Genomic DNA, 27,991 nt, shown 5'->3' with positions numbered 1-27,991 from the left:
GAGAGGTAGAGGCCCTGGGAGAGGTAGAGGCCCTGGGAGGGGTAGAGGCCCTGGGAGTGTTAGAGGCCCTGGGAGGGGTAGAGGCCCTGGGAGGGGTAGAGGCCCTGGGGGGGAGGGCCCGGGGGGGTAGAGGCCCTGGGAGAGGCAGGGAGGGGTAGAGGCCCTGGGAGAGGCAGGGAGGGGTAGAGGCCCTGGGAGAGGCAGGGAGGGGTAGAGGGCCTGGGAGAGGCAGAGAGGGGTAGAGGGCCTGGGAGAGGCAGAGAGGGGTAGAGGGCCTGGGAGAGGCAGAGAGAGGCAGAGAGAGGCAGGGAGGGGGCCTAGGAGAGGCAGGGAGGGGGCCTAGGAGAGGCAGGGAGGGGGCCTAGGAGAGGCAGGGAGGGGTAGAGGGCCTAGGAGAGGCAGGTAGGGGTAGAGGGCCTAGGAGAGGCAGGGAGGGGTAGAGGGCCTAGGAGAGGCAGGGAGGGGTAGGGGGCCTAGGAGAGGTAGTAGGTAATGTCTAGGAGCAACAACGGCTCAGGCGCGAAGTGGTAGGCCACAAAAGCTCACAGAATGGGACCGCAGAGTGCTGAAGCGCGTAAAAATGATCTGTCCTCAGTAGAAACACTCACTACAGCATTCCAAACTGCCTCTGGAAGCAACGTCAGCACAATAACTGTTGGCCGGGAGCGTCACAAAATGGGTTTCCACGCCCGAGCAGCCACACACAAGCCTAAGATCACTGTGCACAATGCCAAGCGTTGGGTGGAATGGTGTAAAGCTCGCTGCCATTGGACTCTGGAGCAGTGGAAACGCAGCTCTTAGTTCCAGTGAAGGGAAATCTTAACGCTACAGCATACAATGACATCGAACACCTTTGGGATGAATTGGAACGCCGACTGCGAGCCAAGCCTAAATCGCCCAACATCAGTGCCTGACTTAAATGATTGAGGCTGAATGGAAGCAAGTCCCCTCTCGGCAATGTTCCAACATCTAGTGGAAAGCCTTCCCAGAAGAGGGGAAGCTCTTATAGAAGCAAAGGGGGGTACCAACTCCATATTAATGCAGATAATTTTAGAATGAGATGTTCGACGAGCAGGTGTCCACATACTCTTGATAATGTAGTGCATCTGTGACCAACAGAAGCATATCTGTATTCCCAGTCATGTGAAATCCATAGATTAGGGCCGAATTCATTTATTTCAATTGACTGATTTCCTTATATGAACTGTAACTCAGTAAAAATGTTGAAATTGATGCGTTTATATATTTTGGTTCAGTACATTTACCTCGGAGGTCCTTCTTTAACTTGGTCAGGTCTTTCTGAAAGTCCTCAAACTTCATCTGTGAAGCCTGGAACAGATCCTGGGGCTCAGGGAGAGGGTAGAGGCACGTCTCCCTGCCGGCGTCCTGAGAATACATGACATGACCTTTGTCCTTAGAGAACAGAGCACTAGACACATCAGCGGGGTTAGGGTAGTAACAGAGTTAGATCATGTAGAGTGGGTTAGGGTAGTAATTTACTATTTTCAACAGTATAAAATAATACCGAAGACATCAAAACTATGAAACACATATGGAATCGTGTAGTAACCAAAAAAAGTGTTAAACAAATCCAAATATATTTTAGAATCTTCAAAGTAGCCACTCTTTGCCTTGATGACAGCTTTGCACACTCTTGGCATTCTCTCAACCAGCTTCATGAGGAATGCTTTTCCAACAGTCTTGAAGGAGTTCTCACATATGCTGAGCACTTGTTGGCTGCTTTTTCTTCACTCTGCAGTCCAACTCATCCCAAACCATCTCAATTGGGTTGAGGTCAGGTGATTGTGGAGGCCAAGTCATCTGATGCAGCACTCCATATCTCTCCTTCTTAGTCAAATAGCCCTTACACATTCTGGAGGTGTGTTGGGTCATTGTCCTGTTGAAAAACAAATAATAGTCCGACTAAGCCCAAACCAGATGGGATGGCGTATGGCTGCACAACGCTGTGGTAGCCATGCTGGTTAAGTGTGCCTTGAATTCTAGATAAATCAGTGTCACCAGCAAAGCACACCCACACCTCCTCCTCCATGCTTCACGGTGGGAACCACACATGCATAGATCTGTTCACCTACTCTGCGTCTCAAAGACGGTGGTTGGAACCAAAAATCTCAAATTTGGACTCATCAGACCAAAGGACAGATTTCCACCGGTCTAAGGTCCATTGCTCGTATTTCTTGGCCCAAGCAAGTCTCTTCTTCTTATTGGTGTCCTTTAGTAGTGGTTTCTTTGCAGAAATTCAACCATGAAGGCCTGATTCACACAGTCCACTCTGAACAGTTGATGAAACTTTCAAAGTTCTTAATTTTCCGGATTGAGTGACCTTCATGTCTTAAAGTAATGATGGACTGTTGCTTGTCTTTGCTTAGGTGAGCTGTTCTTGCCACAACATGGACTTGGTCTTTTGCCAAATAGGCCTATCTTCTGTATACCACCCCTAACTTGTCACAACACAACTGATTGGCTCAAACGCATTAAAAAAATTCCACAAATTAACTTTTAACAAGGCACACCTGTTAATTGAAATGCATTCCATGAAGCTGGTTGAGAGAAAGCCAAGAGTGCGCAAGGGTGGCTACTTTGAAGGATTTCAAATATAAAATACATTTTGATATGTTTAACACTTTTTTGGTTACTACATGATTCCATAGATGTTATATTTCATAGTTTTGATGTCTTCACTATTATTCTGCAATGTAGAAAATAGTAAAAATAAATTTAAAAAATCCTTGAATAAGTAGGTGTCCAAACTTTTGACTGGTAGTATGTGTGTGCGTATATATATATATATTAAATGGACTGTTGCTATATATATTTATATTAATATATATGTATGTATATATATGTATTCGCCAAACGCCTCGCCAAACGCCTCGCCTGGCTTCGCCTGGCTTCGCCAAACGCCTCGCCAAACGCCTCGCCTGGCTTCGCCTGGCTTCGCCAAACGCCTCGCCAAACGCCTCGCCTGGCTTCGCCTGGCTTCGCCAAACGCCTCGCCAAACGCCTCGCCTGGCTTCGCCTGGCTTCGCCAAACGCCTCGCCAAACGCCTCGCCTGGCTTCGCCAAACGCCTCGCCAAACGCCTCGCCTGGCTTCGCCAAACGCCTCGCCAAACGCCTCGCCTGGCTTCGCCAAACGCCTCGCCAAACGCCTCGCCTGGCTTCGCCAAACGCCTCGCCAAACGCCTCGCCTGGCTTCGCCAAACGCCTCGCCAAACGCCTCGCCTGGCTTCGCCAAACGCCTCGCCAAACGCCTCGCCAAACGCCTGGCCTGGCTTCGCCAAACGCCTCGCCAAACGCCTGGCCTGGCTTCGCCAAACGCCTCGCCAAACGCCTGGCCTGGCTTCGCCAAACGCCTCGCCAAACGCCTGGCCTGGCTTCGCCAAACGCCTCGCCAAACGCCTGGCCTGGCTTCGCCAAACGCCTCGCCAAACGCCTGGCCTGGCTTCGCCAAACGCCTCGCCAAACGCCTGGCCTGGCTTCGCCAAACGCCTCGCCAAACGCCTCGCCTGGCTTCGCCAAACGCCTCGCCAAACGCCTCGCCTGGCTTCGCCAAACGCCTCGCCTGGCTTCGCCTGGCCTCGCCAAACGCCTCGCCTGGCTTCGCCTGGCCTCGCCAAACGCCTCGCCTGGCTTCGCCTGGCCTCGCCTCGCCTGGCTTCGCCTGGCCTCGCCAAACGCCTCGCCTGGCTTCGCCTGGCCTCGCCAAACGCCTCGCCAAACGCCTCGCCTGGCTTCGCCAAACGCCTCGCCAAACGCCTGGCCTCGCCAAACGCCTGGCCGGCCCTCGCCAAACGCCTGGCCGGGCCTCGCCAAACGCTTCGCCCGGCTTCGCCGGGCCTCGCCAAACGCCTCGCCTCGCCTGGCCTCGCCAAACGCCTCGCCTCGCCTGGCCTCGCCAAACGCCTCGCCAAACGCCTGGCCGGGCTTCGCCTGGCCTCGCCCAACGCCTCGCCTCGCCCAACGCCTCGCCTCGCCTGGCCTCGCCAAACGCCTCGCCTCGCCTGGCCTCGCCAAACGCCTCGCCTCGCCTGGCCTCGCCAAACGCCTCGCCTCGCCTGGCCTCGCCAAACGCCTCGCCTCGCCTGGCCTCGCCAAACGCCTCGCCTCGCCTGGCCTCGCCAAACGCCTCGCCTCGCCTGGCCTCGCCAAACGCCTCGCCAAACGCCTCGCCTGGCTTCGCCTGGCCTCGCCAAACGCCTGGCCGGGCCTCGCCAAACGCCTGGCCGGGCCTCGCCAAACGCCTGGCCGGGCCTCGCCGGGCCTGGCCTCGCCAAACGCCTCGCCGGGCCTGGCCTCGCCAAACGCCTCGCCGGGCCTGGCTTCGCCAAACGCCTCGCCTCGCCTGGCTTCGCCAAACGCCTCGCCTGGCTTCGCCAAACGCCTCGCCTGGCTTCGCCAAACGCCTCGCCTGGCCTTGCGCCAAACGCCTCGCCTGGCCTGGCCAAACGCCTCGCCTGGCTTCGCCTGGCCTGGCCAAACGCCTCGCCTGGCTTCGCCTGGCCTGGCCAAACGCCTCGCCTGGCTTCGCCTGGCCTGGCCAAACGCCTCGCCTGGCTTCGCCTGGCCTGGCCAAACGCCTCGCCTGGCTTCGCCTGGCCAAACGCCTCGCCTGGCTTCGCCTGGCCAAACGCCTCGCCTGGCTTCGCCTGGCCAAACGCCTCGCCTGGCTTCGCCTGGCCAAACGCCTCGCCTGGCTTCGCCTGGCCAAACGCCTCGCCTGGCTTCGCCTGGCCAAACGCCTCGCCTGGCTTCGCCTGGCCAAACGCCTCGCCTGGCTTCGCCAAACGCCTGGTCTCGCCAAACGCCTCGCCTGGCTTCGCCTGGCCTCGCCAAACGCCTCGCCTGGCCTCGCCAAACGCCTCGCCTGGCTTCACCTGGCCTCACCTGGCCTCGCCTGGTCTCGCCAAACGCCTCGCCAAACGCCTGGCCTGGCCTCGCCAAACGCCTGGCCGGGCTTCGCCTGGCCTCGCCAAACGCCTGGCCGGGCTTCGCTTGGCCTCGCCAAACGCCTCGCCGGGCCTCGCCAAACGCCTGGCCGGGCTTCGCTTGGCCTCGCCAAACGCCTCGCCGGGCCTCGCCAAACGCCTCGCCGGGCCTCGCCAAACGCCTCGCCGGGCCTCGCCAAACGCCTCGCCGGGCCTCGCCAAACGCCTCGCCGGGCCTCGCCAAACGCCTCGCCGGGCCTCGCCAAACGCCTCGCCGGGCCTCGCCAAACGCCTCGCCTCGCCGGGCTTCACCGGGCCTCGCCTCGCCAAACGCCTCGCCGGGCCTCGCCAAACGCCTCGCCGGGCCTCGCCGGGCCTCGCCAAACGCCTCGCCAAACGCCTCGCCGGGCCTCGCCAAACGCCTCGCCGGGCCTCGCCGGGCCTCGCCAAACGCCTCGCCAAACGCCTCGCCGGGCCTCGCCAAACGCCTCGCCAAACGCCTCGCCGGGCCTCGCCAAACGCCTCGCCGGGCCTCGCCAAACGCCTCGCCGGGCCTCGCCTCGCCAAACGCCTCGCCGGGCCTCGCCTCGCCAAACGCCTCGCCGGGCCTCGCCTCGCCAAACGCCTCGCCGGGCCTCGCCGGGCCTCGCCGGGCCTCGCCTCGCCAAACGCCTCGCCTCGCCAAACGCCTCGCCAAACGCCTCGCCGGGCATCGCCAAACGCCTCGCCAAACGCCTCGCCGGGCCTCGCCAAACGCCTCGCCGGGCCTGGCCAAACGCCTCGCCAAACGCCTCGCCGGGCCTGGCCAAACGCCTCGCCGGGCCTCGCCGGGCCTCGCCTCACGCCTCGCCGGGCCTCGCCTCACGCCTCGCCTCACGCCTCGCCGGGCCTCGCCTCACGCCTCGCCTCACGCCTCGCCGGGCCTCGCCTCACGCCTCGCCTCACGCCTCGCCGGGCCTCGCCTCACGCCTCGCCGGGCCTCGCCTCACGCCTCGCCTCGCCAAACGCCTCGCCAAACGCCTCGCCTCGCCAAACGCCTCGCCTCGCCAAACGCCTCGCCAAACGCCTCGCCTCGCCAAACGCCTCGCCTCGCCAAACGCCTCGCCAAACGCCTCGCCTCGCCAAACGCCTCGCCAAACGCCTCGCCGGACCTCGCCGGGCCTCGCCAAACGCCTCGCCGGGCCTCGCCAAACGCCTCGCCGGGCCTCGCCAAACGCCTCGCCGGGCCTCGCCAAACGCCTCGCCAAACGCCTCGCCAAACGCCTCGCCTCGCCAGGCTTCGCCGGGCCTTGCCTCGCCGGGCTTCGCCTCGCCAAACGCCTCGCCGGGCCTCGCCAAATGCCTCGCCGGGCTTCGCCGGGCCTCGCCGGGCCTCGCCGGGCCTCGCCTCGCCAAACGCCTCGCCGGGCCTCGCCAAACGCCTCGCCGGGCCTCGCCGGGCCTCGCCGGGCCTCGTCTCGCCAAACGCCTCGCCGGGCCTCGCCAAACGCCTCGCCAAACGCCTCGCCGGGCCTCGCCACACGCCTCGCCAAACGCCTCGCCGGGCCTCGCCTCACGCCTCCCCGGGCCTCGCCTCACGCCTCGCCGGGCCTCGCCTCGCCGGGCCTCGCCTCACCGGGCCTCGCCTCACGCCTCGCCGGGCCTCGCCGGGCCTCGCCAAACGCCTCGCCTCACGCCTCGCCAAACGCCTCGCCGGGCCTCGCCTCACGCCTCGCCAAACGCCTCGCCAAACGCCTCGCCGGGCCTCGCGCCTCGCCAAACGCCTCGCCTCGCCGGGCCTCGCGCCTCGCCAAACGCCTCGCCGGGCTTCGCCGGGCTTCGCCTCGCCGGGCTTCGCTTCGCCGGGCTTCGCTTCGCTTCGCCGGGCTTCGCCGGGCCTCGCCAAACGCCTCGCCAAACGCCTCGCCAAACGCCTCGCCGGGCTTCGCCGGGCTTCGCCTCGCCAAACGCCTCGCCGGGCTTCGCCGGGCTTCGCCTCGCCAAACGCCTCGCCGGGCTTCGCCGGGCTTCGCCGGGCTTCGCCGGGCTTCGCCTCGCCAAACGCCTCGCCGGGCTTCGCCGGGCTTCGCCGGGCTTCGCCTCGCCAAACGCCTCGCCGGGCTTCGCCGGGCTTCGCCGGGCTTCGCCTCGCCAAACGCCTCGCCGGGCTTCGCCGGGCTTCGCCTCGCCAAACGCCTCGCCGGGCTTCGCCGGGCTTCGCCGGGCTTCGCCTCGCCAAACGCCTCGCCGGGCTTCGCCGGGCTTCGCCTCGCCAAACGCCTCGCCGGGCTTCGCCGGGCTTCGCCTCGCCAAACGCCTCGCCGGGCTTCGCCGGGCTTCGCCTCGCCAAACGCCTCGCCGGGCTTCGCCGGGCTTCGCCTCGCCAAACGCCTCGCCGGGCTTCGCCGGGCTTCGCCTCGCCAAACGCCTCGCCGGGCTTCGCCTCGCCAAACGCCTCGCCGGGCTTCGCCGGGCTTCGCCGGGCTTCGCCGGGCTTCGCCTCGCCAAACGCCTCGCCGGGCTTCGCCGGGCTTCGCCTCGCCAAAGCGCGCTTCGCCGGGCTTCGCCGGGCTTCGCCTCGCCAAACGCCTCGCCGGGCTTCGCCGGGCTTCGCCGGGCTTCGCCTCGCCAAACGCCTCGCCGGGCTTCGCCGGGCTTCGCCTCGCCAAACGCCTCGCCGGGCTTCGCCGGGCTTCGCCTCGCCAAACGCCTCGCCGGGCTTCGCCGGGCTTCGCCTCGCCAAACGCCTCGCCGGGCTTCGCCGGGCTTCGCCTCGCCAAACGCCTCGCCGGGCTTCGCCGGGCTTCGCCTCGCCAAACGCCTCGCCGGGCTTCGCCGGGCTTCGCCTCGCCAAACGCCTCGCCGGGCTTCGCCGGGCTTCGCCTCGCCAAACGCCTCGCCGGGCTTCGCCGGGCTTCGCCGGGCTTCGCCTCGCCAAACGCCTCGCCGGGCTTCGCCGGGCTTCGCCTCGCCAAACGCCTCGCCGGGCTTCGCCGGGCTTCGCCTCGCCAAACGCCTCGCCGGGCTTCGCCGGGCTTCGCCTCGCCAAACGCCTCGCCGGGCTTCGCCGGGCTTCGCCTCGCCAAACGCCTCGCCGGGCTTCGCCGGGCTTCGCCGGGCTTCGCCTCGCCAAACGCCTCGCCGGGCTTCGCCGGGCTTCGCCGGGCTTCGCCTCGCCAAACGCCTCGCCGGGCTTCGCCGGGCTTCGCCGGGCTTCGCCTCGCCAAACGCCTCGCCGGGCTTCGCCGGGCTTCGCCTCGCCAAACGCCTCGCCGGGCTTCGCCGGGCTTCGCCGGGCTTCGCCTCGCCAAACGCCTCGCCGGGCTTCGCCGGGCTTCGCCGGGCTTCGCCTCGCCAAACGCCTCGCCGGGCTTCGCCGGGCTTCGCCTCGCCAAACGCCTCGCCGGGCTTCGCCGGGCTTCGCCGGGCTTCGCCTCGCCAAACGCCTCGCCGGGCTTCGCCGGGCTTCGCCGGGCTTCGCCTCGCCAAACGCCTCGCCGGGCTTCGCCGGGCTTCGCCTCGCCAAACGCCTCGCCGGGCTTCGCCGGGCTTCGCCTCGCCAAACGCCTCGCCGGGCTTCGCCGGGCTTCGCCTCGCCAAACGCCTCGCCGGGCTTCGCCGGGCTTCGCCGGGCTTCGCCGCGCCAAACGCCTCGCCGGGCTTCGCCGGGCTTCGCCTCGCCAAACGCCTCGCCGGGCTTCGCCGGGCTTCGCCTCGCCAAACGCCTCGCCGGGCTTCGCCGGGCTTCGCCTCGCCAAACGCCTCGCCGGGCTTCGCCGGGCTTCGCCTCGCCAAACGCCTCGCCGGGCTTCGCCGGGCTTCGCCTCGCCAAACGCCTCGCCGGGCTTCGCCGGGCTTCGCCTCGCCAAACGCCTCGCCGGGCTTCGCCGGGCTTCGCCTCGCCAAACGCCTCGCCGGGCTTCGCCGGGCTTCGCCTCGCCAAACGCCTCGCCGGGCTTCGCCGGGCTTCGCCTCGCCAAACGCCTCGCCGGGCTTCGCCTCGCCAAACGCCTCGCCGGGCTTCGCCGGGCTTCGCCTCGCCAAACGCCTCGCCGGGCTTCGCCGGGCTTCGCCTCGCCAAACGCCTCGCCGGGCTTCGCCGGGCTTCGCCTCGCCAAACGCCTCGCCGGGCTTCGCCGGGCTTCGCCTCGCCAAACGCCTCGCCAAACGCCTCGCCGGGCTTCGCCTCGCCAAACGCCTCGCCGGGCTTCGCCTCGCCAAACGCCTCGCCGGGCTTCGCCTCGCCAAACGCCTCGCCGGGCTTCGCCGGGCTTCGCCGGGCTTCGCCTCGCCAAACGCCTCGCCGGGCTTCGCCTCGCCAAACGCCTCGCCAAACGTCTCACCGGGCTTCGCCTAGCTAAACGCCTTACCGGGCATTAGTTACCACTGAGGGAAAATAAATACAATTTAAAAAGTAAAGTCCTGGTTCTTCCCCGTGCCAAGACAGAAGAGAGTGATTAGAACAGGATTCAGAATAAACAGGATATCCAACGTACCTCGTCAAAGTGTCTCAGATAGTAAGCAACTATGTAGGACAACAGACTCCTTGTGTTATCCTGTCAAAAGGAGGAAAGACAAATAAAATGAGCTTCAGTTCATGGAATTCATGTTTGGTTTTTAACGACACTCTCGCACAAAGTGTTCTGCAAATCTTTTACAAAATTAATATATAGAGATTATAATCCACATCTGTATCATCAAAAGACATGGTAGGAACAGTAACTACAGTCTTCCAGCACAATATAAAACCCTGACAAAATGGACAGCCATGTTCGACAGTGTAACTAGAGGTATAACTAAAATCTCTATTGCCTATACATTGGACTACTGTTGACCAGATGGACTCTACATTAGGGAGTAGGGTGCAGGTCCTAGTGCCCTAGTAGTGTCACTCACACTGCTCTTCACATCCTTCAGCTTGGGCAGGATATCCAGGTTAAAGCCGTCAGCCTGTCCTCTGGTTCGGTTGCCACCATTCATGAAGTTACCAAAGGCCAAGACCAGACCCAGCACCTGAATCACACACTGGCCACTCTGCAAGGTCTGGAGAGGAGGAGATGGGCAGGCACACACACAGAGACAAAGGGACAGACAGGAGAGATCGAGAGACAGAAGGGGGGGGCAGACAGGAAAGACAGGAGAGATGGAGACAGACGGGGGGGACAGACAGGAGAGATGGAGACAGAGAGACAGGAGGGGGACAGACAGGAGAGATCGAGACAGACAGAAGGGGAGAGACAGACAGGAGAGATGGAGACAGAAGGGGGGGATAGACAGGAGAGATGAGACAGAAGGGGGGGACAGACAGAGGAGATTGAGACAGAGAGAAGGGGGGGACAGAGGAGAGATCGAGACAGAGAGAAAGGGGAGGGGCAGTCAGTGTATATGAGACTGAGGAGATTAATAGGATCAATCATTCACCAGGCTTCAACATGAACACTGTTTTCTGAACACACTTCATCCAGAACGGCTGTTAATATCTAGCTATGCTGATGTTCCCGTTTAAAACAACTTCCACAGTGGAAGGACTGAGACGGTATTTACGCAGAAGTACGACAGTGTCTGGTAAAACTGTCCAGACGACAAACCCTTATCAAACCACCTCTGATTTCTACTGAGGTGAGAAACACAAAACAGGTCTATACGCACACATACATACCAAAACACGTCACAATCAATTAATCAAACTTATTTATAAAGCCATTTTTTACAATCAGTCGATGTCACAAAGTGCTGTACAGAAACCCAGCCTAAAACCCCAAACAGCAAGCAATGCAGGTATAGAAGCATGGTGGCTAGGAAAAACTCCCTAGAAAAGGCCAGAACCCTAGGAAGAAACCTAGAGAGGAACCAAGCTATGAGGGGTGGCCAGTCCTCTTCTGGCTGTGCCGGGTGGAGATTATAACAAAACATGGCCAAGATGTTCAAACGTTCATAGATGACCAGCAGGTTCAGATAATAATAGTCACACCCACAGACTCACCGTGCACACTCTCTGCAGGATGGCCAGTTTGCGCAGGATAGAGGAGATCCATTCAGAGAAGGTGGACTGAAACAGGATACAGAACACCCGGCCTGAGAAGTTGGGGATCTGATGTAACTGGAATAGGAACCTGGAATAGAAACAAGAGATTGAAGGATGGGTTTGCGGCTACCACTTCATGGTGTAACTGGAACAAGAACCTGGAATAGGAGAAGACAAGAGATCGAAGGATGGGTTTAAGTAATTTTCTACTTTTTGAACATGATTGGTTGTTTGAGTAATTGACTGATCCTCTAGGAAACCTACTGTTCAGGTTTGTCCAGTGGTTTGGCGTTGTCCTTGTCTTTAGATGACTTGATGTGCTTATCGATCTTCTCCATCTCATCCTGCTGTGCTCTCTGGAAAGACAACATCAGGACAACATGATCAGCTTAGACGCGACAGACCACATACATACAACTGATTAGTTCGACGCCACTCAAATTTAGAGATTCAAATGTGTGCTCATCACATATTCTCTAATTTCCAAGAACTCAGAGCAGTGACATCAAAGACCACAATATGAGAACTGTGTTCAGCATTCATAGGAGTAGTACTTCAGTAGTAGTAGTAGTAGTAGTAGTAGTAGTAGTAGTAGTACTGTAGTAGTAGTGAAATATTACTGAAATACTACAGTACTACTGCAGAAGTACTACTGCAGTAGTAGTGTAGTACAGTAGTAGTATTTCAGTAGTACTGTTGTAGTAGTAGTAGTAGTAGTAGTAGTAGTAGTGAAATATTACTGAAATACTACAGTACTACTGCAGAAGTACTAGTGCAGTAGTAGTGTAGTACAGTAGTAGTATTTCAGTACTGAAGTAGTAGTAGTACTGCAGTAGTAGTAGTACTGCAGTAGTAGTGGTGAAATACTACTGAAATACTACACTACTGCAGAAGTACTACTGCAGTAGTAGTGGAGTACAGTAGTACTGTAGTAGTAGTGTAGTAGTAGTGGTGAAATACTACACTACTGCAGAAGTAGTATTTCAGTAGTAGTAGTACTACTGTAGTAGTAGTGGTGAAATACTACACTACTACTACTGCAGTAGTAGTGTAGTACAGTAGTAGTATTTCAGTAGTAGTAGTAGTAGTAGTAGTAGTAGTAGTAGTAGTATTTCAGTAGTAGTAGTTCACCACTACAGTAGTTTAATAGTAGTATGTTATTCTGGTACATGGAATCAGACACTTGTTTACATGGAAAACTAACAAGTGTCTCCTAAACTGGTGGTGCCTTGAGGAAAACCAAACCAAGAAAACACAAAAGCCACACTGTCTAAAACATTTCCTCCACTTACATTTTACATTTGAGTCATTTAGCAGATGCTCTGATTCAGAGTCACTTCCAGTTAGTGAGTCATTTAGCAGACGCTCTGATCCAGAGTCATTTACAGTTAGTGAGTCATTTAGCAGACTCTCTGATCCAGAGTCACTTCCAGTTAGTGAGTCATTTAGCAGACTCTCTGATCCAGAGCCACTACAGTAGTGAGTCATTTAGCAGACTCTGATCCAGAGCCACTACAGTAGTGAGTAATTTAGCAGACTCTCTGATCCAGAGTCATTTACAGTTAGTGAGTCATTTAGCAGACTCTCCGATCCAGAGTCATTTACAGTTAGTGAGTCATTTAGCAGACTCTCCGATCCAGAGTCATTTACAGTTAGTGAGTCATTTAGCAGACTCTCCGATCCAGAGTCACTTCCAGTTAGTGAGTCATTTAGCAGACTCTCCGATCCAGAGTCACTTCCAGTTAGTGAGTCATTTAGCAGACTCTCTGATCCAGAGCCACTTACAAGAGCAATTAGGGTTAAGTGCCTTGCTCAAGGGCAGACAGATTGTTCACCTAGTCGGCTCGGGGATTCAATCCAGCGACCTTTCGGTTACTGGCCCATTGCTCTTAACCACTAGGCTGCCTGCCACCCACATACTGTTCTGATGTGATTAACCCCTAAATTACTCAACATTTGGGGTTGTGGAACAATGTCAAAAAGGGCCAATTTTACCAGGCTCCTGGGACTGCGATGCCCCCTCTGACACTCAAGTTAACCATAGGAAATTGCACAGCGTGTGTTTAAAATGCTCAGTAATATTTGCGCTGAGAACTTATTCTAAAAAGACCAACTCACTGTATATGCACCAGAACGTAGCCTATTCAAGCAGCTAGGATGGCATTTATTGTCACGAGTCTTGCCTTGCAGGCAGCTCTGCAGAGTGGTCACTAACTGTCACAGCCACAAAGTCATAAAATCTGATTTTAAACTTAAACCATACTAACCTTAATGCTTAAGCCAAACATTCATGTTTTTTTTTTACGATGTACCGTAGCCAATTTTGACTTTGCAGCTGCCCCATCGCTCAGTTCTGCCTCCAGGGCAAGATTCATGCCAATAAAATGTCAACCTGCATATACAAGCATCAGCACATCAGCCGATACAACATCGACAAATCAACTCAACGTTGGTTATCGTTGTCCATCGTGACAGATTATCATTTATATAGGGTAACGTTCATTGAATAAAACGACACAAAGCTGATGAGTGAATCTCTCCAAAATGTTCCTAGATATAAAGATAAACATGGCAGCAGTTCTGAACCGTCCACAGAATTAACACCCTGGGTAAACAACCCTGGGTAAACAACCCGGGTAAACAACCCGGGTAAACACCCCTCCCCTCCTTTCAGTTTCACATCAAAAAGACGACACAGCCAGATGTCCAGACAGACGCCATCTTTAACCATTTCTAATGCTTACAATAAGATGTCTGATCAAAGAGGAAGAAGGAACCACAGACATATCAGCGAGAAGGAAATAAAACATGGAGGAATGAAGGCCTGCCAAGTGGCGCGGGGGGGGGGGGGGGTCTAAAGACACTACAATCTCAGTGATTGGAGGCGTCACTACAGACACCCTGGTTCGAATCCAGGCTGCATCACATCCGGGCTGTGATTGGGAGGCGCACAATTGACCCAGCGTGTTCCAGGTTTGGTCGGGTTAGGCCGTCATCGTAAATAAGAATTTGTTCTTAATTAAGTGACTTGCCAAGTTAAATAAAAAGGTTAAATTAAAGTAAATGAAGTGATTGAACACCATTATGGGTTGCCTCCCAAATGGCACCCTATTCCCTATATAGTGCACTACTTTAGACCAGAGACTTATGGCTCGCTATTCCCTATATAGTGCACTACTTTAGACCAGAGCCCTATGGAACCCTATTCCCTACACAGTTCACTACTTTAGACCAGAGCCCAGAGGCCTGAAGCAACCAGAACCCATTGCTCTAACAAGGCCTGAAACAACCAGAACCCATTGCTCTAACAAGGCCTGAAACAACCAGAACCCATTGTTCTAACAAGGCCTGAAACAACCAGAACCCATTGCTCTAACAAGGCCTGAAACAACCAGAACCCATTGTTCTAACAAGGCCTGAAACAACCAGAACCCATTGCTCTAACAAGGCCCGAAGCAACCAGAACCCATTGCTCTAGCAAGGCCTGAAGCAACCAGAACGCATTGCTCTAACAAGGCCTGAAGCAACCAGAACCCATTGCTCTAGCAAGGCCGGAACAAAGTGATACTGTAAATCAGTGATTTCTTACAAAGCCTTCACAAAGCCTCTTCTGTTTCTTACTGAACAACCGTTGGTGATTGAGGTCTATAGTCATATGCCAGGTACTGTGGCCAGAACTAAGAGGAGTCCATCATAGCCTGGATACATTACATTGACAGCCAACAATAAGACTAAGGCCAGGATTCAAACCAACACAGATTAGCCGCACAGTGTGATGCTCATTTGTTTGAATCCTGGCCCAAAACACACCTTCCTTTGGACTCAGGGATGAGAGATCAGAGCCTTACGTTTTCATAGAGGGCTTGTAGAGTCTCCAGGTCCACCACAGTATTGTCCAGGTTCAGGATGGCTGTAAGGGACAGAACACAGTGAGTGGTTATTGAGGATGGCTGGAAGGGACAGAACACAGTGAGCGGTTATTGAGGATGGCTGGAAGGGACAGAACACAGTGAGTGGTTAATTAACACACATTATATATATTAAATGTCAGGAATTGTGAAAAACAGTTTAAATGTATTTGGCTAAGGTGTATGTAAACTTCTTACTTCAAAGTCTGCTAAATGACTCACTAACTAAATACTAATTGAGTGTATGTAAACTTCTGACCCACTTCTGACCCCATATATATATATAGTCAGAAGTCAGAAGTTTACATACACCTTAGCCAAATACATTTAAACTGTTTTTCACAATTCCTGACATTTAATCCTAGTAAAAATCACCTGTCTTAGGTCAGTTAGGATCACCACTTTATTTTAATGTGAAATGTCAGAATAATAGTAGAGAGAATGATTTATTTCAGCTTCTATTTCTTTCATCACATTCCCAGTGGGTCAGAAGTATACATACACTCAATTAGTATTTGGTAGCATTGCCTTTAAATTGTTTAACTTGGGTCAAATGTTTCGGGTAGCCTTCCACAAGCTTCCAACAATAAGTTGGGTGAATTTTGACCCCATTCCTCCTGACAGAGCTGGTGTAACTGAAACTTAAATCTTTGTCTTGCCCAGTCACCCTCTGACCACTGGTCATAAACAAAGACTGAAGGCTGGTGGGGGCTGGTAATGGGGGAGGCGACGACGACACTTTGACCTTTCTACAGCCCTCGTCTGACGGGAGAGATTGGGGTCAAAACAAGTGTTGGAGCCAACAAGAGACTTATGAAACGCTCCTGCATATATCTCCGCGAGACGCAGTGACGCAAGACGCCAACAAGATGCCAGAGCAGCGAGATCAGGTGCAGGCTGGGAGCTAAACACCCTGAGAGCTGTGAGAACTGGGAGGGAGGGAGGGAAGGGAGGGAGCGAGTCAGTACCACCGACACCAAAATAAGCTCATTCCTGACACGGCCTGGATACAGGGGAGCACAGCTGAATTAATCCCAACTCCACAACGTTCAACAAGGGGGGTCAAATCCACCGTGTGCAAAGCTCACAGCTTTAAAGACAGATTTGAGCATTTCTTTCCTCTTCCCAATTCCCACAGAGTTCAGTACCACCCACAGGCGTCTAAAAGCCCCCCCACCACCAAGCCTGACACCACTAAGAAGCTTAATGGGGGTGTGATGAGGCTAAGGGAGGGAAAATTAACTACATTTGGCTGCATGGCAACAAAACAAATCACTCCTCCACATCGGGACTAGCTGTCAAGGAGAGACTGGCTGTCTGCTCGGTTAACTAGCACCTCTGAAGCCAATTCAGCTCCACCGCTTTTTTTCTATAAAAGGAGGGGAAATTATCAGGCCAATTTCCCAGACAACCTTTCTGTAGGAAAAGCTATTATCTTAATATATACTGTAAGTGTGTCCGACCACCAACAATAATAAAACTCAAAACAAGGTATATAATATTCTATTCATTACATCTACGGAAATGACTTGTTCTCAACTGGCATACCTGGTTAAATAAAGGGGAAATAAAATAAATAACAAATAAAATGTGGACAAAAATAGTTTTATTAATAAAAATGCTGTTAACTGTCCAGTCTCTACTTGACCTATCCTCAGCCCTATCTGAACAGCAGTAGTCTCGACTTGACCTATCCTCAGCCCTATCTTAACAGTAGTAGTCTCCAGTTAGTCTCTACTTGACCTCTGAGCAGCAGTAGTCTCAACTTGACCTATCCTCAGCTCTATCTGAGCAGCAGTCAGTCTACTTGACCTATCCTCAGCCCTATCTGAGCAGAAGTAGTCTCCAGTCAGTCTCTACTTGACCTATCCTCAGCCCTATCTGAGCAGCAGTAGTCTCTACTTGACCTATTCTCAGCCCTATCTGAGCAGCAGTAGTCTCCAGTCAGTCTCTACTTGACCTATCCTCAGCCCTATCTGAGCAGCAGTAGTCTCTTGTCAGTCTCTACTTGACCCATCCTCAGCCCTATCTGAGCAGCAGTAGTCTCTACTTAACCTTTCCTCACCTGAGCAGCAGTAGTCCCTAGTCAGTCTCTACTTGACCTATCCTCAGCCCTATCAAAGCAGCAGTAGTGTCTAGTCAGTCTCTACTTGACCTATCCTCAGCCCTATCTGAGCAGCAGTAGTCTCTACTTGACCTATGCTCACCTGAGCAGCAGTAGTCTCTTGTCAGTCTCTACTTCACCTATCCTCAGCCCAATCTGAACAGAAGTTGTCTCTTGTCAGTCTCAACTACACCTATCCTCAGCCCTATCATAGCAGCAGTAGTCTCTAGTCAGTCTCTACTTGACCTATCCTCAGCCCTATCTGAGCAGCAGTAGTCTCTAGTCAGTCTACTTGACCTATCCTCAGCCCTATGTGAACAGCAGTAGTCTCTAGTCAGTCTCTACTTGACCTATCTGAGAAGCAGTAGTATCTACTTGACCTTTACTCACCTGAGCAGCAGTAGTCCCTAGTCAGTCTCTACTTGACCCATCCTCAGCCCTATCAAAGCAGCAGTAGTCTCTAGTCAGTCTCTACTTGACCTATCCTCAGCCCTATCTGAGCAGCAGTAGTCCCTACTTGACCTATCCTCAGCCCTATCTGAACAGCAGTAGTCTCCAGTCAGTCTCTACTTAACCAATCCTCAGCCCTATCTGAGCAGCAGTAGTCTATTGTCAGTCTCTACTTGACCTATCCTCAGCCCTATCGTAGCAGCAGTAGTCTCTAGTCAGTCTCTACTTGACATGAGCAGCAGTAGTCTCTACTTGACCTATCCTCAGCCCTATCTGAACAGCAGTAGTCTCTACTTGTCCTATCCTCAGCCCTATCTGAGCAGCAGTAGTCTCTAGTCAGTCTCTACTTGACCTATCCTCAGCCCTATCTGAACAGCAGTAGTCTCTACTTGACCTATCCTCAGCCCTATCTGAGCAGCAGTAGTCTCTAGTCAGTCTCTACTTGACCTATCCTCAGCACTATCTGAAAAGCAGTAGTCTCTACTTGTCCTATCCTCAGCCCTATCTGAGCAGCGTAGTCTCTAGTCAGTCTCTACTTGACCTATCCTCAGCCCTATATGAACAGCAGTAGTCTCTACTTGACCTATCCTGAACCCTATCTGAGCAGCAGTAGTCTCTAGTCAGTCTACTTGACCAACATACAGACCTATCTGAGCAGCAGTCATCTCTAGTCAGTTTACTTGACCTATCCTCAGCCCTATCTGAGCTGCAGTAGTCTCTATTCAGTCTCTACTTTTCCTATCCTCAGCCCTATCTGAGCAGAAGTCGTCTCTAGTCAGTCTCTACTTGACCTATTCTCAGCCCTATCTGAGCAGTAGTAGTCTCCAGTCAGTCTCTACTTGACCTATCTGAGCAGCAGTAGTGTCTACTTGACCTATCCTCAGCCCTATCTGAGCAGCAGTAGTCTCTAGTCAGTCTCTACTTGACATATCCTCAGCCCTAACTGAGCAGCAGCAGTCTCTAATTGACCTATCCTCAGCCCTATCTGAGCAGCAGCAGTCACTACTTGACCTATCATCAGCCCTACCCGAACAGCAGTAGTCTCTACTTGACCTATCCTCAGCCCAATCTGAGCAGTGTTCTCTACTTGACCTATCCTCAGCCCTATCTGAGCAGCAGTAGTCTCTAGTCAGTCTCTACTTGACCTATCCTCAGCCCTATCTGAGCAGCAGTAGTCTCTAGTCAGTCTCTACTTGACCTATCCTCAGCTCTATCTGAGCAGCAGTCGTCTCTAGTCAGTATACTTGACCTATCCTCAGCCCTATCTGAGCAGCAGTAGTCTCTACTTGACCTATCCACAGCCCTATCTGAGCAGCAGTAGTCTCTACTTGACCTATCCTCAGCTCTATCTGAACAGTAGTAGTCTCTACTCAGTCTCTACTTGTCCTATCCTCAGCCCTATCTGAGCAGCAGTCATCTCTACTTGACCTATTCTCAGCCCTATCTGAGCAGTAGTTGTCTCTAGTCAGTCTCTACTTGTCCTAATCTCAGCCCTATCTGAGCAGCAGTAGTCTCTACTTGACCTATCCTCAGCTCTATCTGAGAAGCAGTAGTCTCTACTTGACCTATCCTCAGCCCTCTCTGAGCAGCAGTAGTCTAGTCAGTTTCTACTTGACCTATCCTCAGCCCTATCTGAGCAGTAGTCTCTACTTGATCCATCCTCAGCCCTATGTGAGCAGCAGTAGTCACTACTTGACCTATCCTCAGCCCTACCTAAACAGCAGTAGTCCCTACTTGACCAATCCTCAGCCCAATCTGAACAGTAGTCTCTACTTGACCTATCCTCAGCACTATCTGAACAGCAGTAGTCTCCAGTCAGTCTCTACTTGACCTATCCTCAGCCCTATCTGAGCAGCAGTAGTCTCTAGTCAGTCTCTACTTGACCTATCCTCAGCCCTACCTGAGCAGCAGCAGTCTCTAATTGACCTATCCTCAGCCCTATCTGAACAGTAGTATAGTCAGTCTCTACTTGACCTATCCTCAGCCCTATCTGAACAGCAGTAGTCTCTACTTGACCTATCCTCAGCCCTATCTGAACAGCAGTAGTCTCTACTTGTCCTATCCTCAGCCCTATCTGAGCAGCAGTCATCTCTAGTCAGTCTACTTGACCTATCCTCAGAACTATCTGAGCAGCAGTAGTCTCTACTTGACCTATCCTCAGCCCTATCTGAGCAGCAGTAGTCTCTACTTGACCTATTCTCAGCCCTTTCTAAACAGCAGTAGTCTCTACTTGACCTATCCTCAGCCCTATCTGAGCAGCAGTAGTCTTTACTTGCCCTATCTGAGCAGCAGTAGTCTCTAGTCAGTCTCTACTTGACCCATCCTTAGCCCTATCTGAACAGTAGTAGTCTTCAGTCAGTCTCTACTTGACCCATCCTCAGCCCTATCTGAACAGCAGTAGTCTTCAGTCAGTCTCTACTTGGCCTATCCTCAGCCCTATCTGAACAGCAGTAGTCTCCAGTCAGTCTCTACTTGACCTATCCTCAGCCCTATCTGAGCAGCAGTAGTCTCAACTTGACCTATCCTCAGCCCTATCTGAACAGCAGAAGTCTCTACTTGACCTATCCTCAGCCCTATCTGAGCAGCAGTAGTCTCTACTTGACCTATTCTCAGCCCTATCTGAGCAGCAGTAGTCTCTACTTGACCTATCCTCAGCCCTATCTGAGCAGCAGTAGTCTCTACTTGACCTATCCTCAGCCCTATCTGAGCAGCAGTAGTCTCTACTTGACCTATTCTCAGACTTATCTGAACAGCAGTAGTTTCCAGTCAGTCTCTACTTGACCTATCCTCAGCCCCATCTGAACAGCAGTGGTCTCTACTTGACCTATCCTCAGCCCTATCTGAGCAGCAGTATTGTCTACTTGACCTATCCTCAGCCCTATCTGACTAGCAGTAGTCTCCAGTCAGTCTCTACTTGACCTATCCTCAGCCATATATGAGCAGCAGTAGTCTCTACTTGACCTATACTCAGGTCTATCTGAGCAGCAGAAGTCTCTAGTCAGTCTCTACTTGACCTATCCTCAGCCCTATCTGAGCAGCAGTAGTCTCTACTTGACCTATCCTCAGCCCCATCTGAGCAGCAGTAGTCTCTACTTGACCTATCCTCAGCCCGGTCTGAACAGCAGTAGTCTCCAGTCAGTCTCTACTTGACCTATCCTCAGCCCTATCTGAACAGCAGTAGTCTCTACTTGACCTATCCTCAACCCTATCTGAACAGTAGTAGTCTCCAGTCAGTCTCTACTTGACCTATCTGAGCAGCAGTACTCTACTTGACCTATCCTCAGCTCTACCTGAGCAGCAGTAGTCTCTAGTCAGTCTCTACTTGACATATCCTCAGCCCTATCTGAACAGTAGTAGTCTCTAGTCAGTCTACTTGACCTATCATCAGCCCTATCTGAGCAGCAGTAGTCTCTACTTGACCTATTCTCAGCACTATCTGAGCAGCAGTAGTCTCTACTTGACCTATTCTCAGCCCTATCTGAGCAGCAGTAGTCTAGTCAGTCTCTACTTGACCTATCCTCAACCCTATCTGAACAGTAGTAGTCTCTAGTCAGTCTCTACTAGTCCTATCCTCAGCCCTATCTGAGCAGCAGTAGTCTCCAGTCAGTCTCTACTTGACCTATCCTCAGCCCGATCTGAACAGCAGTGGTCTCTACTCGACCTATCCTCAGCCTTATCTGAGCAGCAGTAGTCTCTAGTCAGTCTCTACTTGACCTATCCTCAGCCATATCTGAGCAGCAGTAGTCTCTACTTGACCTATACTCAGCTCTATCTGAGCAGCAGTAGCCTCTACTTGACCTATCCTCAGCCCTCTCTGAGCAGCAGTAGTCTCTAGTCAGTCTCTACTTGACCTATCCTCAGTCCAATATGAACAGCAGTAGTCTCTAGTCAGTCTCTACTTGACCTATCCTCAGCCCTATCTGAGCAGTAGTCTCAACTTGACCCATCCTCAGCCCTATCTGAGAAGCAGTAGTCACTACTTGACCTATCCTCAGCCCGGTCTGAACAGCAGTAGTCTCTAGTCACTCTCTACTTGACCTATCTGAGCAGCAGTAGTCTCTACTTGACCTATCCTCAGCCCAATCTGAGCAGCAGTAGTCTCTAGTCAGTCTCTACTTGACCTATCCTCAGCCCTATCTGAGCATCAGTAGTCTCTACTTGTCCTATCCTCAGCCCTATCTGAGCAGCAGTAGTCTCTAGTCAGTCTCAACTTGACCTATCCTCAGCCCTATCTGAACAGCAGTAGTCTCTACTTGACCTATCCTCAACCCTATCTGAACAGTAGTAGTCTCCAGTCAGTCTCTACTTGACCTATCTGAGCAGCAGTAGTCTCTACTTGACCTATCCTCAGCTCTACCTGAGCAGCAGTAGTCTCTAGTCAGTCTCTACTTGACATATCCTCAGCCCTATCTGAGCAGCAGTAGTCACTACTTGACCTATCCTCAGCCCTATCTGAGCAGCAGTAGTCTAGTCAGTCTCTACTTGACCTATCCTCAGCCCTATCTGAACATCAGTAGTCTCTAGTTAGTCTCCACTTGACCTATCCTCAACCCTATCTGAACAGTAGTAGTGTCTAGTCAGTCTCTACTAGTCCTATCATCAGCCCTATCTGAGCAGCAGTAGTCTCCAGTCAGTCTCTACTTGACCTATCCTCAGACTTATCTGAACAGCAGTAGTTTCCAGTCAGTCTCTACTTGACCTATCCTCAGCCCGATCTGAACAGCAGTGGTCTCTACTTGACCTATCCTCAGCCTTATCTGAGCAGCAGTAGTCTCTACTTGACCTATCCTCAGCCCTCTCTGAACAGCAGTAGTCTCTAGTCAGTCTCTACTTGACCTATCCTCAGTCCAATATGAACAGCAGTAGTCTCTAGTCAGTCTCTACTTGACCTATCCTCAGCCCTACCTGAGCAGCAGCAGTCTCTACTTGACCCATCCTCAGCACTGAGCAGCAGTAGTCACTACTTGACCTATCCTCAGCCCTACCCGAACAGCAGTAGTCTCTACTTGACCTATCCTCAGCCCAATCTGAGCAGTAGTCTCTACTTGACCTATCCTCAGCCCTGTCTGAACAGCAGTAGTCTCTAGTCAGTCTCTATTTGACCTATCCTCAGCCATATCTGAGCAGCAGTAGTCTCTACTTTACCTATCCTCAGCTCTATCTGAGCAGCAGTAGTCTAGTCAGTCTCTACTTGACCTATCCTCAGTCCAATATGAACAGCAGTAGTCTCTAGTCAGTCTCTACTTGACCTATCCTCAGCCCTATCTGAGCAGTAGTCTCAACTTGACCCATCCTCAGACCTATCTGAGAAGCAGTAGTCACTACTTGACCTATCCTCAGCCCGGTCTGAACAGCAGTAGTCTCTAGTCACTCTCTACTTGACCTATCTGAGCAGCAGTAGTCTCTACTTGACCTATCCTCAGCCCAATCTGAGCAGCAGTAGTCTCTAGTCAGTCTCTACTTGACCTATCCTCAGCCCTATCTGAGCATCAGTAGTCTCTACTTGTCCTATCCTCAGCCCTATCTGAGCAGCAGTAGTCTCTAGTCAGTCTCAACTTGACCTATCCTCAGCCCTATCTGAACAGCAGTAGTCTCTACTTGACCTATCCTCAACCCTATCTGAACAGTAGTAGTCTCCAGTCAGTCTCTACTTGACCTATCTGAGCAGCAGTAGTCTCTACTTGACCTATCCTCAGCTCTACCTGAGCAGCAGTAGTCTCTAGTCAGTCTCAACTTGACCTATCCTCAGCCCTATCTGAACAGCAGTAGTCTCTACTTGACCTATCCTCAACCCTATCTGAACAGTAGTAGTCTCCAGTCAGTCTCTACTTGACCTATCTGAGCAGCAGTAGTCTCTACTTGACCTATCCTCAGCTCTACCTGAGCAGCAGTAGTCTCTAGTCAGTCTCTACTTGACATATCCTCAGCCCTATCTGAGCAGCAGTAGTCACTACTTGACCTATCCTCAGCCCTATCTGAGCAGCAGTAGTCTAGTCAGTCTCTACTTGACCTATCCTCAGCCCTATCTGAACATCAGTAGTCTCTAGTTAGTCTCCACTTGACCTATCCTCAACCCTATCTGAACAGTAGTAGTGTCTAGTCAGTCTCTACTAGTCCTATCATCAGCCCTATCTGAGCAGCAGTAGTCTCCAGTCAGTCTCTACTTGACCTATCCTCAGACTTATCTGAACAGCAGTAGTTTCCAGTCAGTCTCTACTTGACCTATCCTCAGCCCGATCTGAACAGCAGTGGTCTCTACTTGACCTATCCTCAGCCTTATCTGAGCAGCAGTAGTCTCTACTTGACCTATCCTCAGCCCTCTCTGAGCAGCAGTAGTCTCTAGTCAGTCTCTACTTGACCTATCCTCAGTCCAATATGAACAGCAGTAGTCTCTAGTCAGTCTCTACTTGACCTATCCTCAGCCCTACCTGAGCAGCAGCAGTCTCTACTTGACCTATCCTCAGCCCTATCTGAGCAGCAGTAGTCTCTACTTGACCTATTCTCAGCCCTATCTGAGCAGTAGTAGTCTCTACTTGACCTATTCTCAGCCCTATCTGAGCAGCAGTAGTCTAGTCAGTCTCTACTTGACCTATCCTCAGCCCTATCTGAACAGTAGTAGTTTCCAGTCAGTCTCAACTTGACCTATCTGAGCAGCAGTAGTGTCTACTTGACCTATCCTCAGCTCTATCTGAGCAGCAGTAGTCTCTAGTCATCTCTACTTGACCTATCCTCAGCCCTATCTGAGCAGTAGTCTCTAGTCAGTCTCTACTTGACCTATCCTCAGCCCTTTCTGAGCAGCAGTAGTCTCTACTTGTCCTATCCTCAGCCCTATTTGAGCAGCAGTAGTCTCTAGTCAGTCTCTACTTGACCTATCCTAAACCCTATCTGAGCAGCAGTAGTCTCCAGTCAGTCTCTACTTGACCTATCCTCAGCCCTATCTGAGCAGCAGTAGTCTCTAGTCAGTCTCTACTTGACCTATCCTCAGCCCTATCTGAACATCAGTAGTCTCTAGTCAGTCTCCACTTGACCTATCCTCAACTTTATCTGAACAGTAGTAGTCTCTAGTCAGTCTCTACTTCACCTATCCTCAGCAATTTGTGAACAACAGTAGTCTCTAGTCAGTCTCTACTTGACCTATCCTCAGCCCTATCTGAGAAGCAGTAGTCTCTACTTGACCTATCCTCACCTGAGCAGCAGTAGTCTCTAGTCAGTCTCTACTTGACCAATCCTCAGCTCTATCTGAGCAGCAGTAGTCTCTAGTCAGTCTCTACTTGACCTATCCTCAGCCCTATCTGAGCAGCAGTAGTCTCTAGTCAGTCTCTACTTGACCTATCCTCAGCCCTATCTGAACATCAGTAGTCTCTAGTCAGTCTCCACTTGACCTATCCTCAACTTTATCTGAACAGTAGTAGTCTCTAGTCAGTCTCTACTAGTCATATCCTCAGCCCTATCTGAGCAGCAGTAGTCTCTAGTCAGTCTCTACTTGACCTATCCTCAGCCATATCTGAGCAGCAGTAGTCTCTACTTGACCTATACTCAGCTCTATCTGAGCAGCAGTAGTCTCTACTTGACCTATCCTCAGCCCTCTCTGAGCAGCAGTAGTCTCCAGTCAGTCTCAACTTGACCTATCCTCAGCCCTATCTGAACAGTAGTAGTCTCCAGTCAGTCTCTACTTGACCTATCTGAGCAGCAGTAGTCTCTACTTGACCTATTCTCAGCCCTATCTGAGCAGCAGTCGTCTAGTCAGTCTCTACTTGACCTATGCTCAGCCCTATCTGAGCAGCAGTAGTCTAGTCAGTCTCTACTTGACCTATCCTCAGCCCTATCTGAACATCAGTAGTCTCTAGTCAGTCTCCACTTGACCTATCCTCAACCCTATCTGAACAGTAGTAGTCTCTAGTCAGTCTCTACTAGTCCTATCCTCAGCCCTATCAGAGCAGCAGTAGTCTCCAGTCAGTCTCTACTTGACCTATCCTCAGACTTATCTGAACAGCAGTAGTTTCCAGTCAGTCTCTACTTGACCTATCCTCAGCCCGATCTGAACAGCAGTGGTCTCTACTTGACCTATCCTCAGCCTTATCTGAGCAGCAGTAGTCTCTACTTTACCTATCCTCAGCCATATCTGAGCAGCAGTAGTCTCTACTTGACCTATACTCAGCTCTATCTGAGCAGCAGTAGTCTCTACTTGACCTATCCTCAGCCCTCTCTGAGCAGCAGTAGTCTCTAGTCAGTCTCTACTTGACCTATCCTCAGTCCAATATGAACAGCAGTAGTCTCTAGTCAGTCTCTACTTGACCTATCCTCAGCCCTACCTGAGCAGCAGCAGTCTCTACTTGACCTATCCTCAGACCTATCTGAACAGTAGTCTAGTCAGTCTCTACTTGACCTATCCTCAGCCCTATCTGAGCAGTAGTCTCTACTTGACCCATCCTCAGCCCTATCTGAGAAGCAGTAGTCACTACTTGACCTATCCTAAGCCCTACCCAAACAGCAGTAGTCTCTACTTGACCTATCCTCAGCCCAATCTGAGCAGTAGTCTCTACTTGACCTATCCTCAGCCCGGTCAGAACAGCAGTAGTCTCTAGTCACTCTCTACTTGACCTATCTGAGCAGCAGTAGTCTCTACTTGACCTATCCTCAGCCCAATCTGAGCAGCAGTAGTCTCTAGTCAGTCTCTACTTGACCTATCCTCAGCCCTATCTGAGCATCAGTAGTCTCTACTTGTCCTATCCTCAGCCCTATCTGAACAGCAGTAGTCTCCAGTCAGTCTCTACTTGACCTATCCTCAGCCCTATCTGAGCAGCAGTAGTCTCCAGTCAGTCTCTACTTGACCTATCCTCAGCCCTATCTGAACAGCAGTAGTCTCTACTTGACCTATCCTCAGCCCTATCTGAGCAGCAGTAGTCTCTAGTCAGTCTCAACTTGACCTATCCTCAGCCCTATCTGAACAGCAGTAGTCTCTACTTGACCTATCCCCAACCCTATCTGAACAGTAGTAGTCTCCAGTCAGTCTCTACTTGACCTATCTGAGCAGCAGTAGTCTCTACTTGACCTATCCTCAGCTCTACCTGAGCAGCAGTAGTCTAGTCAGTCTCTACTTGACATATCCTCAGCCCTATCTGAGCAGCAGTAGTCACTACTTGACCTATCCTCAGCCCTATCTGAGCAGCACTAGTCTCTAGTCAGTCTCTACTTGACCTATCCTCAGCCCTATCTGAGCAGTATTTTCTACCTGACCAATCCTCAGCCCTATCAAAGCAGCAGTGGTCTCTACTTGACCTATCCTCAGCCCTATCTGAGCAGCAGTAGTCTCTACTTGACCTATCCTCAGCCCTATCTGAGCAGCAGTAGTCTCTACTTGACCTATCCTCAGCCCTATCTGAGCAGCAGTAGTCTCTACTTGCCCTATCCTCAGCCCTATCTGAGCAGCAGTAGTCTCTACTTGCCCTATCCTCAGCCCTATCTGAGCAGCAGTAGTCTCTACTTGCCCTATCCTCAGCCCTATCTGAGCAGCAGTAGTCTCTACTTGCCCTATCCTCAGCCCTATCTGAGCAGCAGTAGTCTCTACTTGCCCTATCCTCAGCCCTATCTGAGCAGCAGTAGTCTCTACTTGACCTATCCTTAGCCCTATCTGAGCAGCAGTAGTCTCTACTTGACCTTTCCTCAGCCCTATCTGAGCAGCAGTTGTCTCTAGTCAGTCTCTACTTGACCTATCCTCAGCCCTATCTGAGCAGCAGTAGTCTCTAGTCAGTCTCTACTTGACCTATCCTCAGCCCTATCTGAACAGCAGTAGTCTCTAGTTAGTCTCTACTTGACCTATCCTCAGCCCTATCTGAAAAGCAGTAGTCTCTACTTGACCTATCCTCAGCCCTATCTGAACAGTAGTAGTCTAGTCAGTCAGTCTCTACTTGACCTATCTGAGCAGCAGTAGTCTCTACTTGACCTATCCTCAGCTCTATCTGAGCAGCAGTAGTCTCTAGTCAGTCTACTTGTCCTATCCTCAGCCCTATCTGAACAGTAGTAGTCTCTAGTCAGTCTACTTGTCCTAACCTCAGCCCTATCTGAGCAGCAGTAATCTCTACTTGACCTATCCTCAGCTCTGAGCAGCAGTAGTCTACTTGACCTATCCTCAGCCCTATCTGAACAGCAGTAGTCTCCAGTCAGTCTCTACTTGACCTATCCTCAGCCCTATCTGAACAGTAGTCTCTAGTCAGTCTCTACTTGCCCTATCCTCAGCCCTATCTGAGCAGCAGTAGTCTCTAATTGTCCTATCCTCAGCCCTATCTGAGCAACAGTCAGTCTCTACTTGACCTATCCTCAGCCCGATCTGAGAAGCAGTAGTCTCTACTTGCCCTATCTGAGCAGCAGTAGTCTCCAGTCAGTCTACTTGACCTATTCTCAGCCCTATCTGAGCAGCAGTAGTCTCTAGTCAGTCTCTACTTGACCTATCCTCAGCCCTATCTGAGCAGCAGTAGTCTCTACTTGACCTATTCTCAGCCCTATCTGAGCAGTAGTGGTCTCTAGTCAGTCTCTACTAGTCCTATCCTTAGCCCTATCTGAGCAGCAGTAGTCTAGTCAGTC

General features: G+C 52.7%; 1 protein-coding gene across 1 annotated transcript in view; it reads right to left on the bottom strand.

The window, feature by feature from the left end:
* LOC106577438 (uncharacterized) overlaps positions 1-27,991 on the bottom strand; it is a 135,982-nt gene that overhangs the window by 32,922 nt on the left and 75,069 nt on the right. Inside the window, exons 5-10 of the mRNA XM_082964550.1 lie at positions 14,797-14,858; positions 11,213-11,304; positions 10,907-11,036; positions 9,820-9,966; positions 9,420-9,479; positions 1,266-1,386 (exon numbers count right to left, since the gene is read on the bottom strand). Coding sequence (XP_082820676.1) covers positions 1,266-1,386; positions 9,420-9,479; positions 9,820-9,966; positions 10,907-11,036; positions 11,213-11,304; positions 14,797-14,858 — 612 coding nt within the window. The remainder of the gene's footprint in view (positions 1-1,265; positions 1,387-9,419; positions 9,480-9,819; positions 9,967-10,906; positions 11,037-11,212; positions 11,305-14,796; positions 14,859-27,991) is intronic.

The sequence above is a fragment of the Salmo salar genome, chromosome 18 (assembly GCF_965601325.2).
Source record: "Salmo salar chromosome 18, fSalSal1, whole genome shotgun sequence".
Classification (NCBI taxonomy): Eukaryota; Metazoa; Chordata; class Actinopteri; order Salmoniformes; family Salmonidae; genus Salmo; species Salmo salar.
Note: the sequence above shows the minus strand (reverse complement) of the source record. Positions and strands in the feature narration are given on the sequence as shown.